The 12,384-nt window shown below is 40.2% G+C and overlaps 1 protein-coding gene across 2 annotated transcripts in view; it reads right to left on the minus strand.

Annotated features, from left to right (window-relative positions):
• The window catches only part of rab11fip5a (RAB11 family interacting protein 5a (class I)), a 29,862-nt gene extending 23,056 nt beyond the window's left edge, over positions 1 to 6,806 (minus strand). Inside the window, exon 1 of one of the 2 annotated variants that reach the window (XM_047611000.1) lies at positions 5,863 to 6,806. In XM_047611000.1, coding sequence (XP_047466956.1) covers positions 5,863 to 6,236 — 374 coding nt within the window. In that variant the 5' untranslated portion in view covers positions 6,237 to 6,806. The remainder of the gene's footprint in view (positions 1 to 5,862) is intronic. The other variant, XM_047611001.1, reaches the window with a different exon arrangement.
• Between the last annotated feature and the right edge of the window lie 5,578 nt (positions 6,807 to 12,384).

A 12,384-nucleotide genomic window follows, 5' to 3' on the forward strand; every position in this document is an offset into this window, starting at 1 on the left:
GCTATTTAGCTAGCTGGCTAACAGCGCTCTCAGTGCATAGGCATGAAAACAGGAGTCTTTAGGCTGCAGCGTCACAGTGGCTTAGATTTGGAAACAACCCAACCTCTTCTAGTAAATCTCATTTGGCAAAAACACCAGTAAATGTCTAAACAATTAACAATCATCCTGTGTCTTCTTAGCTTCTTGTTCTGGAATTATACAGAGACGACCCGGTGAGAGATTTCTGATGCAACATCACTGCCTCTACGTGACACAGGAATATAAAACCAGTTAACACAGAGTAAAATAAAGACTTCTGCACATCCTGTTTCTATATAACACACAGGAGATAATCTGATACATCTCCACAGCAAAAAAGGGTTTTCACATATGGGATGACTCGTCAGGTCACGCTGTTATGTAACCTGCAATGTCCATTAGACTATGTTCTCTCCAGGCTTCTGAAAGTCTGTCGGCTCTTAGCTCTTACAGGATTTCTCTGGAAGTACGCCACACACACACACACACACAGACGCAAACACACATAGTTTTTCTGCTTCACTCTGCAGATGGGCGTTCAGTCCTCAGGCCTACAACAACACAACAACAACAACATCGCAGGTTTATTTGCTACAGACACGCAACATGACAGGGAGGCTGCGAGAGAAATGTGAGAAAGAACCAGTTGTAAGAACATGTGAAATGAAATGCAAGTAAACAACCTCGACTTGCCTCCAACAACTAAAAAAAAATAGCTGAACTTTAAAATTATCCTCTTGGGAAGAAAGTTGATTATGAAGGAAAACTGTGTCTGACAACTCTAATATTCAGCAAAAAAAAAAAGCATGCCCCTATTAATTTTTATGTTGTTGTTTATTGATTTGTTTTTTTGTGTGCGCTGATCTGTGGGTATTTTTGTAGTTTCCTCCTGACAGACTCTGCAGGGGAATTCACCCAACGCCCACCTTTCCAGTAATCTGCTCCACACCACTGATTCAGTAATTCAACATGCAAATACATCAACTGCGTGAGGGCGGCTGCTCTTCTGGCTTCGTCTGATAAAGAGAATTTGCTGAATTACATCAGGTGTGATGTTTACTACGCCCATAATAATCTGTGCCCATATAATATTGGCAATATAGGGATTCAGAGTTTTTCAACTAATTTGTTGTCATTGATTTACTGAAATTAATGATTAACCAATGACTTCAAGTCGTCCATGCATCAGTTTTGAGTGCTTCACCAAATTTAAAGCTACTAGTTTAGTAGGTTTACATCCAGTTTTGACGGCTAACCTAATTTGATGGTGCTGCTATCTCAGATAGCTGTAGCTAGCTACTCAAGCGTGCAAGCTTTACTAAATTTAATGTCATTTGTGGCAAGCAGATAAATGCAATTTGAAATATTTGAAATATTAGCAGCTAAGTTAAATCCAATTACCATCACTTTTTGATGGCTAATCTTCTTTAATAGCAGTCAGCTATATGCAGATACATTATTAACTGTAGCTAGTGAGTTACTCAAGCTAGCTGCCGATTTTTGTGTTTCAAGTCCCCAATGAGCCATTTTGCACCAATTTAATGTCACTTTAAACTTAAATTTACTGCATTCTATCATTTCCCTTTAATGTCAGACATTGCTTATTCTAGTTCCCACAGGTATCTTAAGCTAACCAGAGCTGTCAAGTCTTGACTATGGCATTGAGTTCTATCCCCCAAAACTCTGTTCTTTGAGTTCTTAACAAGCAATTTTGTGCCATTAAGATAATTTAATGTAATTATACCATTTCATTTTGATATAAGTTAACAAATACTGGTGGAAATTACTTACTATAGCTAGCTAGCAGACTACTTAAGCTAGTCGGAGTTCCCAAGTCTTGGCTAAGAAGTTAAGACCAAGTCTTCTATCATTTCACTTTAATGTCAGACATTTCTTATTGTATTCTAGCTAGATACTTAAGTGCAGGTATATAGCTATTTAAGCTAGCCAGAACTGTCAAGTCTCAACAATGAAGTTGAATCCTAATCCAAAATTCTGGGTTTTGATTTCCTACCAAGTAATTTCATGCCATTAGCCTAATTTAATGTAATTCTACCATTTCACTAACAAGCATGCAGCCTAACTTTTACTTAAACTGTTGGAAGAATTTACTGTAGCTTGTTAGCTACTTAGTGAGGTCTGAAGTCTGGTTCAGTCCAAGTCCTAAATGCAGATCAACATATTGAACATTGCTTTAAATATTTTTTATAGTAAATTTACAATTAACTGGCTGACTAAGCTAGACAACGTTAGCTTCAAAAGTTGGATATTTCGGTTGAAAACAGTGTAACCAACTGACTCTTTTTGTTTTCAGCTAACTTTAAAATGAATGATAGGTTCATACAGTCCATCATATCCATCAGAGCTACAAGATCTAGGCTCAAGCTAAAACACAAAACAAGAAATTCAGTTTGGAAGACACAAATCTAGCTAGTGCTCCGTATTAGGCAAAAGTTGGTACATAGGTTTTTTGCAATATAACCTATTACAACACAACAAATTGCATGCACCTTGGGTTTGAATCAACGTTTGTTCCACCAATACTAGGTCCAACAAGGTTGCATCTCACATTAAAGCAAATAAAAATAAGGGTTTTTTCCTTCCTAACACTTTTGTTGTGCTGCTAAGGAGCAAAAGGCCAAATTCCAGGCGAAGTTTTCAGATTCCACACCTGCAGGCTTCCTCACCCGTTTATCATTCCTCATTTAACGCCTCTACTGTAACTTCATCCAAATTTAAAACTCATTCCTCATTTCCAGTGACTGTGACTGGAACATGCTGATTCAGAAGCGCACTGTATGGAAAATGATGAATCCCAGAGAGAATAAAACACCTCTGAAGTGCAAAAAAAAAAAAAAACGGAACATAAACGTACGACCTGGACCTCTACATCACTGTGAAGCTCTCCTCTAAAGGGCTGCATAGATACAGTATTACAAATTATGAAGTGAAAGAATCTTGGCAGAATCTTTGGTCCCTTCAGTTGCCTCTTTCTTTAACCTCTGCAAACGTAATAATAACACTAAGGAACCTCATGGCATCGCTCTGTGTTGTGACACGGTAATCTGGACTTATATTTAGTTTTAGCGTTAGTTTGTTTGTTTTGCGGTGACTTGACTGATTTTGTCTCTTACCGCTTCACCTGAGCAGCTTATTGATTGCAAGTATCCTCCCTTTCTTTTCTTTTTTTTGTACTATCAGATTTTACCACCAGCATTCATCTCTCCTTCTAGGTTTTATCGCCTTGCAAATAAAGTTCAACTTAAACAAACAACAGAGCCTGAAGAACCTATTATTACTCTGTCATGCTACCCACAAGATAACACAAATCACACAGACACAAACTCTAAGGGTGTTCCTGGGATCGGCTCCAAAAACCACAAATCATACCAAAGAGAAAACAAACTCCCAACACTGAACGGCAACGATGAAAAAAGCAAAATATCTGCAGGGATTAAAACCTAAATACTTGGCGTGACAGCTAGACAATATGGCTGACAACCATATGATAACATGGATTATTTATTTCCAGTATTAAGTCTTGCATAGTTCAATCAAACTGATAACAAAAGAATGATTAAGTATTTGTAACGGGGTTCAGATAGTTCCTCAATGAATAAGAAGAAATGTACTGAACCGTATCTGTTTTTAATTACAGTTTGTTTCACAATCGGTAATCTTTAAAACAGATTTATGAATATTAACACGAGAAACTCTATTAAAAGCTCAATTTTTCTTTAAGTTTTAACATCGGCACTGTTTAAAAGTTCCGTGAGTTTGGTAGCAAACACATTAAAGCAGCACACTGATGCATTACAGGAAAGCAGAAAACAGAAGATCCATTATTTGGGGAAAAATTAAAAGTCAAGACTTTCACAGGTTTGGCCATGGCTTATATTAAAGTTAGTGCTTTTAAATTGGCGTTTCTGCAGAATAAAAACGACTGATTGTGTTCTCTGGTTGTGATACAAGTTTAATCTGTGTTCATTATCCTGTAATTTCATTAAAGGGCACTAAGAGGATGTTGGTTCGGTTTATTTTGTTTAAAAACCCACTGGCTGGTGTTTGGCCAGAATGTGCACGCAGACGTTAACTTAATTATCAGACTGTTAAAATATTAAACTCACAAAGGCTGCTGCAGACGGCATTCTGCATCTTATGCTAATACAACTCTCTAAAGACCATCAATCTGCCTTCAACAAGGTTTTAGAGCTTACCGTTGATCAGCTGAGTGTGCAGATATTTTGGTTTTTGAACGGGTGCTACAGGAAAACCATTCCATTTTTCTTGTCTACAGCTGTAAACAGTCCCCCGGTGAACGCAGAGCGAGCTTTTATCGTCTTCTATGAGAAAGAAGAGACCTACACATACTGGTACAGATCGACGGGAGTGTTGGTTTGACTGTTTCTGTTGGATTTGTTGACTGTTCTGTTAAAATAACCTTCTACGGGACGTTTTCCGTCCAGCCCCACGACGTTTCACATGTATTTTCCTAAAGCTTGACCTGCAGGGAGGTGTGAGGAGTGTGTGGATATTGACCAGCCCAGATTCACCGGAGGCCACACGGAGACACCGAGCGAACCAAGGCATCAAACTGCTGACACATCACCGACACAGGCCGGCTCTAACCTTCAAGTGACCAGCTCACAACGGGGCCGACATGGAGGAGGAGACCGGTTCCCCTCCTCCCGTCTCATATTCACCAGTCTAGTCTGAGGATGGGGGGGTGGAGGGGTGGGAAATAATGACTTCTATTCAACAGCTTTGCACGACACAGAAAAGAATGAGGACAAGGAGGAAGACACTGCGAGGTCAGAGGGCCTGAATGAAGTTGAAGGATTGAATCTGATTTAGTCGTGGCCAGATTTTTAAACGTTGATCATCTGTTGACTAGGAAGGTTTAGCAGAAACATCAGAAACATGAAGGGAAATGTGAGAAACCTTTGGTGAAGGCGTAACTGAACTAATCTCAACTTTGACTTCACAACCAAAGGGAGCGATTTGTGCAGCCGGACGACTCCACAGCTTTGGTTCCTGTCACCAAAACTCCTGTCTACGCTTGTTTCACGTGGCAGGAAAAGTTTAAGACGTTTTTAAAGCAATTTGCTTTATATGGACACAAAACTCTTAAAGAAGAAGTCCAGTTCCTTCGCAGACAGGAACCTCTAAAGACCACAATGCATTAGAAATGCTCAAGCTAATTAACTCATTAAGCGAAAGATGGATTATTGGGGAAGTTGCTGTACTACAATACGGATGACGCCCAAAAAAAAAAAAGGGTCACTTCTTAAGACTTGTTTATCGTCGCGTCTTTATTCTAGTGGGTGGGCTCCCGTAAAAAAAACAACATGTTTTTGCTAAAAATACCTCGGAGCTTTGGGATCATGAAACTGCTGGTTAATCCCTGGATTTGGGACAGGCATTAATCCAGCCCTCCCTCCGCCTCCCTCCGCTCCACCTCCCTATTGGGAGAAACAACGCTGCTCTTACAACAAGCGTCTAGTGTAAACACAGTGGAGGAGGAGGATGATGATGATGCTTCTGGAAGTTGTGGGGCAGCCCCTCAGCCTTCAGTGTGATGGGGTTAGTTTGGAGTGTCTGTGGGGGGAGGAGGGGGGAGGAGGAGGAGGAGAAGGAGGAGGAGGAGGGAGGGTGTGTCTGCAGGGGCCCATGATGCAGCACCACACTTGACAGCTGTATTTTTGGCACTGTTTGGCAAGTACTGGTACACAAAAGCAGTCTGGACACACAATTATAGACGTGAACATGAAGCAGATGAAGCCTATGTCCCTGGTGCACGCTCAAAAAATAAAAAAACACGCAAACATGTACAGTTGAACTTACTGGTTTTTCACGCATCTGGTCTCGTGGAAGACTTTGTCCAGCTGGATCACCGCCTGCCCGAGGAACGCGTCCGGCCCCAGCGCCCGGTGCATCACGGTCAGGACGAGCTCGTTGCTACCGGCCGGGTGGCCGCTCCTCCCGTCCCTCTCCAGCACGCCGGGCTGCAGCTCGAACGAGCACTCCTCCCTCCACTCCGGCTCCGTGGTCTTCTCCGCCACGCACGTCGAGTATTTCTCCTTCCCCAGCTGGATGATGGTGTACACGTCGCTGGTGCCGTGCTTGCCCTTGCCCCGCAAGCCCCTGCCTTTCAGCACCGTCACCTGGACGTGTGTCGGTACCCATTTCTGGTCCTCGTCCACGGTTAGCGAGGACATGTCCCCCTCTCCGGACCGGACCGGACCAGACCAGACCAGACCGACCGACCGACCTGCCTGCCGCGCACACGGAGACGAGGCAACCGGGGGAGAGGTGGTGGTGGTGTCCGCCGCTTCCTCCCTGCTCTGCACAGTCACATCAGCTCCGGGGTTGGCGGGCGGTGCCGCATTATGGCCGTCTGTCGTCTCTACAAAAGTTGCCGCGGTTGCCGGTTGCTCTGAGCCCTGGTTGCTCCTGCGTGTCGGCGGTGTGCTCTGCGGCAGCGGCAGCGGCGGCAGCGGCGTCCGTCCCCGCGCGGCGCGTCCCTGCCTCTCTCCCCCTGCCGAGTGGGCCTGTCTGCGGGCAGCGACGTCACGATCTATCCTCCTTCTCCTTCTCCTCCTCCTCCTCCTCCTTCTTCTTCTTCTTCTTCTTGCTCTGCAGGACGAGGAAGTTTAGCACCGACTCAACACACGTGTGCGTGAACACAGGCCACAGCAAACACACCTGACGCCATGTCTCCTTCTCGGTGCATTATTCAACCAAATCACTCCCGTGAAAACTACAGTCAGTGTCTCTGTCTCTGCAACTTCCTGCTGCTGGAGGCCGCGCAACCAATAGTCTTTGTACTAATACCACAGGGTACTTTATCTGCACTATGACTAATACTACAAAGTATTTACTTTGCACTGATACTACATGGTACTTTATCTGCACTATGACTAATACTACAGAATACTTTCTTTGCACTAATACTAATAATACAAGTATTTACTTTGCACTAATACCACAGGGTACTTTATTTGCACAAATACTACAGACTACTTTACGTGCACTAATACTACAGGGTACTTTATCTGCACTATGACTAATACTACAGAATACTTTATTTGCACTAATACGAACAATACAAAGTACTTTCTTTGCACTGATACTACAGGGTACTTTATTTGCACAAATACTACAGACTACTTTACTGGCACTAATACTAATACTACAGAGTACTTTCTTTGTACTGATAATAAAATACTACAGAGTACTTTTTTGCAACAATATTAATACTGCAAAGTACCTTCTTTGCACTACTGCTAAACACTACTGAGTACTTTATGTGCATTACCTCTAAACACTTCAGATTATTTTATTTGCACTAATACTAATAATACTTTGCACTAAAACTAATGCGACAGAGTACTTTATTTGCACTAATACTACAGGGTACTTTATCTGCACTATGACTAATACTACAGAAAACTTTATTTGCACTAATACTAACAATACAAAGTACTTTCTTTGCACTAATACCACAGGATACTTTATTTGCACAAATACTACAGACTACTTTACTTGCACTAATACTAATACTACAGAGTACTTTCTTTGCATTAATACTAATACTACAAGGTACTTTATTTGTACTGATACTAATACTACAGAGTACTTTTTGCACCAATATTAATAATGCAAAGTACCTTCTTTGCACTACTGCAAAACACTACTGAGTACTTTATTTGCATTACCTCTAAACACTTCAGATTATTTTATTTGCACTAATACTAATACTACAAAGTACTTTATTTGCAGTGTTACAAAAACTATACAGTAATTTATTTTCTCTACAAGTACTACAGGGTACTTTCTTTGCACTACTACTAATACTACAGAGTACTTTATTTGCACTCATATTAATACTACAGGCTACTTTCCTTGCACTAATACTAATACCACAGAGTACTATATTTTTTAATGCTACATATCAGTCTTGCACGTACGAACATGTTCATTCGGTTCCATGCAGTACTCTGTGTATTTATATATTATACTGTACTGTGCACGCTGCTGAAGTGCAGTAACTCAGCGTGTATTTGTAATCACCGTACTCACGTTAATACACAGCTAGTCTTCTTCTGTGTACTTAAATACTGCGCTGCAAAGCAACAAAGTACTATGGTTGTGTGTACTCCTGAAGTACATCTGAATGACTACAAATACTTTCTAGAAACTAATCTAGTCTTAAAACCAAAAACTGCACAGAAACTAAAGAAGTTTTGACATCACGTGTCTCCAGATAGTTTTATTTTACATTAATCACAGACACATCAGGCTCCAGGAGCGAGAGGAGTCTGAAGAAGTTCAGTTTATTTGAATATTATGAGAAATAACCGTTGAAGTACAAGTTTAACGTGTATGTTCAGCCACAATGTTCAGGAAGCGGCAGCGACCAAATGATCCTGCTCATAAATAACACGATGGTAACGATATCGTCAGTTTAGAGAACCTCACTGGTTTGTGGTTTTAATAATTTGACTAATGTCATGAAGCTCGATTAAATCTAATATGAAAATGTGATATTGTCTTTTTTCCATCGCAGGTCGTTTCACTGGAACCTGTGACTAATAACGTGACTCAGCAGCAGAAGACAGGATTTTCCAAACCTAAAGCACCGAAGGTTGCGACATTAAGTCGACCACATTTGAGAAATACGATCCCGACGTTGCCGGCACATCCTGTGGGTGTTTCCACGACACAGTTTCATCACGGTAGATGTTTCCACGGTAGATCGGTGGTGGAGAGGAAACTCAGATGTCCTTCACGGGAACAGATGTTTTAGACGGTTCCTGTTTGACATTCAGATATTTTTAATTGTCTTGAGCCGACGGAGGAAGACCTTGAGCATTATGTGTCTGTCTGAGAGTGACTGCTGGGAAAACCTGGCCTGTTAATATACAATAAAGAGCAGTGATCTCAGGAAAACCAACACCTAGATGTCAGGTCCCAGAGTGTTTACGTTTGTTTGGGACGTAACAAAAAAGACTGCATCTTCCCCAAGTCCCAAGTAGGTGAACAAAAGGGGTTTATTTGCAAGATAAAGAAATATATAAATCACTATTCAACCAGGCATGCACCTATTTGCATACACAGATAGGAAAAATGGAGAGCGCACACTCCTACCAGAAAAACATGAATACAACATCATCTTTGTGAAGCACTGATAGAACAAGGACAAATTGAGGGAAAAGTCCTACAAAAGTATTAAAAAGTGCAAAAAAAAACTTGTGAACATATAAAATAAAATGTAAACACTGATTTAAATCAATCAAATATTTTAGCTGCACAGTTCAAACATAACATAACATATAATGTTCACTTTATCTGTATCTTTTATCGCCTAATTTATCATCTGCCCTTTTCCTCTACTATAAATGATGTCATAGTTCCTGTTTAGAATTTACTTACATTTAATAAGTATATATAATAATATATTCATAGTACCTCAATCAGTCATTGTGTATATGCTGCTCACTCACCTGTGCATAAGTTTCCATCTGTAAATATTATCCATGTGCTATAAAACCAACCTGTTCCTGCCTCTGTACACGTCTCTATTAATGCTACATGTACTTCTGGTTAGATGATAAACTACATTTAGTTTCTCTGCATCTGCACATGTGGAATAACAATAAAGTTGAATCTAATTTAATCTAGAGGATTTAATTTGCACTAATATTAATACTACAAAGTACTCTACTTGCACTAATGCTAATACTACTGTTTTTGCACTAATCATGGTCTAATCTGGTCTAGTCTGGTCTGGTCTGTTCTGTTCTGGTCTGTTCTGTTCTGTTCTGTTGTTTTGGTCCTGGTCTGGTCTAGATGGGGGCTACATGTCTAAGTAACATCCTCATGAATGAATTCCAGGTCTAAAAGTTTTCCAGCAGAACACTGAATTATCAGAACATGGTTTAAATGTTATTTACTGATCCTGTGAGTGGTCATAATGTTGTGGCTGACCTTCTCTTCATGATGGTATTTATTATTGTTCCGTTTCAACGTTAATTTAACATTAGAATAAGTGATGAAGAGGGATTCACTGGTGTCCCTAATGTTGTGGCAACTGAGCGTGTACATGAATGTGACGTGTTACTGTGATTATATCTCGTACATGTTCATTTCCATTAAAATTCTCCTCGTCTGTGAGTCACAGAGGCGTCAGACTCCCACTAAATGAGCTCCTCCATGACATTAGTGAATGTCTTCATCAGGTCGCCCACACACAACGAAATAAAAGGTTGTTTGTGTTGACGGGAAGCGTCTCCTCCCGTCCTCCTCGGTGGTATTTTGACAGAGGCACTTGAGATTTTCCACCCAGGTAAAGAGCGAGTAAACACCCTCGGCTCTGAGGCGCTGGATGAAGGAGACCGAGGTAAAGAGGGCCACTTCACAGGTCTCTACATCCATGAAGTCTGAAGTGGAACCAGACACTGATAACACCACAAAGTTAACAATGTTTTTTCTTTTTTAGAGATAGATCCAGATACTGGGAATGTGTCCATCATCATCATCATCATCATTTTAAAGTTAATAGTAGTGGAAGTAATTTGGAACAGATTGGTTTGAGACTTTCAAAGAGAAATTAAACATGTTGCAATTTATAGATTTTATTTATTTATTTATTTATTCCTTATTTTTTTTTTGGAAGAGGATGGAGGAATGTCTGAGTGTTGCCAAGAGGGAGAGATATTTTGGCCGTGCAGAGACGTGATGCTGGCAGATTTTCACTGGTACGGGTCCAGATATGTGTTACGCTGAGGTACGTTCTGAACATTTAAAGAGTTCAAACTGGTTGTGAAGAGCAGTGACGTGCAAAAAAACATTTGACCTCGGTTGCTTCAGTAAAAATCCTCGTGGAACATTCAGGCGAATCAAAACAAGGCGGATGTGCAGGGATGACTGGATCTACATGAGGGCTCGCTGAGGTTTCACCCTCATGGACGAGAACTCTGACATCTGGACTGGCTTTCTTCTTCTTCTTCTTCTTCTTCTTCTTGTGTTTAATTCCCATCCCAGTGAACACGTCTGCAAGTATTATTATAATATCATAGGAAATATTATCATTTCTAACAGTATTAAAGAGACAAAAGCTTAATTTAATTGGTTAATCCTGCACGAATAAATTCGGAAAGTTTTTATGAGATCAGGCATAACATTATGACCACCTTCCTAATATTGTGTAGCTCCAACACAGTTGTTGTGACTCGTCATAGAATAGACATGGTTCCTTAAAGTGTTCCTAGGAAAGGAGTGTCACTGGTACCTGGTCTGGTCTCGGTGGGTCCTACATGTCTAAGTAACATTCACAGGTCCACAAGTTTCCCCGTAAAACACAGAATTGTCACAGAATGGTTTAAATCTTATTCATTGTCCTGTCGGTGGTCATAATGTTGTGGCTGATCGGTGTGGACTTAAAGAGTTCTTGTTGAACCACTGGCTGGTGCATTAATAATTGTGTAGTTTATGTTCTGCACAGTAGTATTTGTTAAGATTTGATACATAAACAAACTTATAAATCCAGGAGGGTATTTTCCTGCATGTTAAAGCGTTATTTTTATTGTGAAATTACAGCTTTAATCACAAAAATCCTTTACTTATAAGCATTTTACTTTATTTTTTTATGCTGAGGTTTTTCTACTTTTGAGTTCTTTCTGCAGCTCTGCAAACTGGACTTGAAGCCTAGAGCGCCCTCTGTCGGCCGCGGCCCTCATTAGCTCCAGCCCTGATTGTTTACGTCTGTCTGGAGCTGCAACATAAGGAACACGATAAAATAATATGTCTGTTAGTTTAAAGGTTTAGTCACTATGTCACAAATTAAAAAATAAATAAATAAAAAGATTTCAGCACATTTTAAACATTTTCAGCTTCATCTTCTGAACCTGAATCTTTGCACCTTGTTGGACTTAGTGTTGATAATAAGAAATTTGCAGGAAGGAAAACTATATTTTATTATTTAATATGTCTTAAGACAGACATGTAAGGAATATGTGTCTTGTCAGATGATGTTTTATTTGTTTAATGTGTAAAATTGTGCAAAAAGAAAACTTTTTGTGACAAAAACCCAAATAAAAACTCAATCAATCACATCAAAAATGTGTATTCTGCTTTAATTTGGTTGCAGTTCTCATCTCATGTACCATTATATTATTTAAGGTAGTACTGAAGTATGTCTGTTAAATGATGACCATGAATAAGGAATTATTGTTGTCTAGTTTGTGTTATGTGTAAGTGAGAATGTTTGTGTTGCAAATAGATAAAAGTTATAAAGTCATAAAAAGGCTGAAAGTAAAATAGAATCTAAAGTTTTTGGATGAAAACTCCCCCAGATGAAGGTCA

The sequence above is a fragment of the Mugil cephalus genome, chromosome 17, assembly GCF_022458985.1.
Source record: "Mugil cephalus isolate CIBA_MC_2020 chromosome 17, CIBA_Mcephalus_1.1, whole genome shotgun sequence".
Lineage (NCBI taxonomy): Eukaryota > Metazoa > Chordata > Actinopteri > Mugiliformes > Mugilidae > Mugil > Mugil cephalus.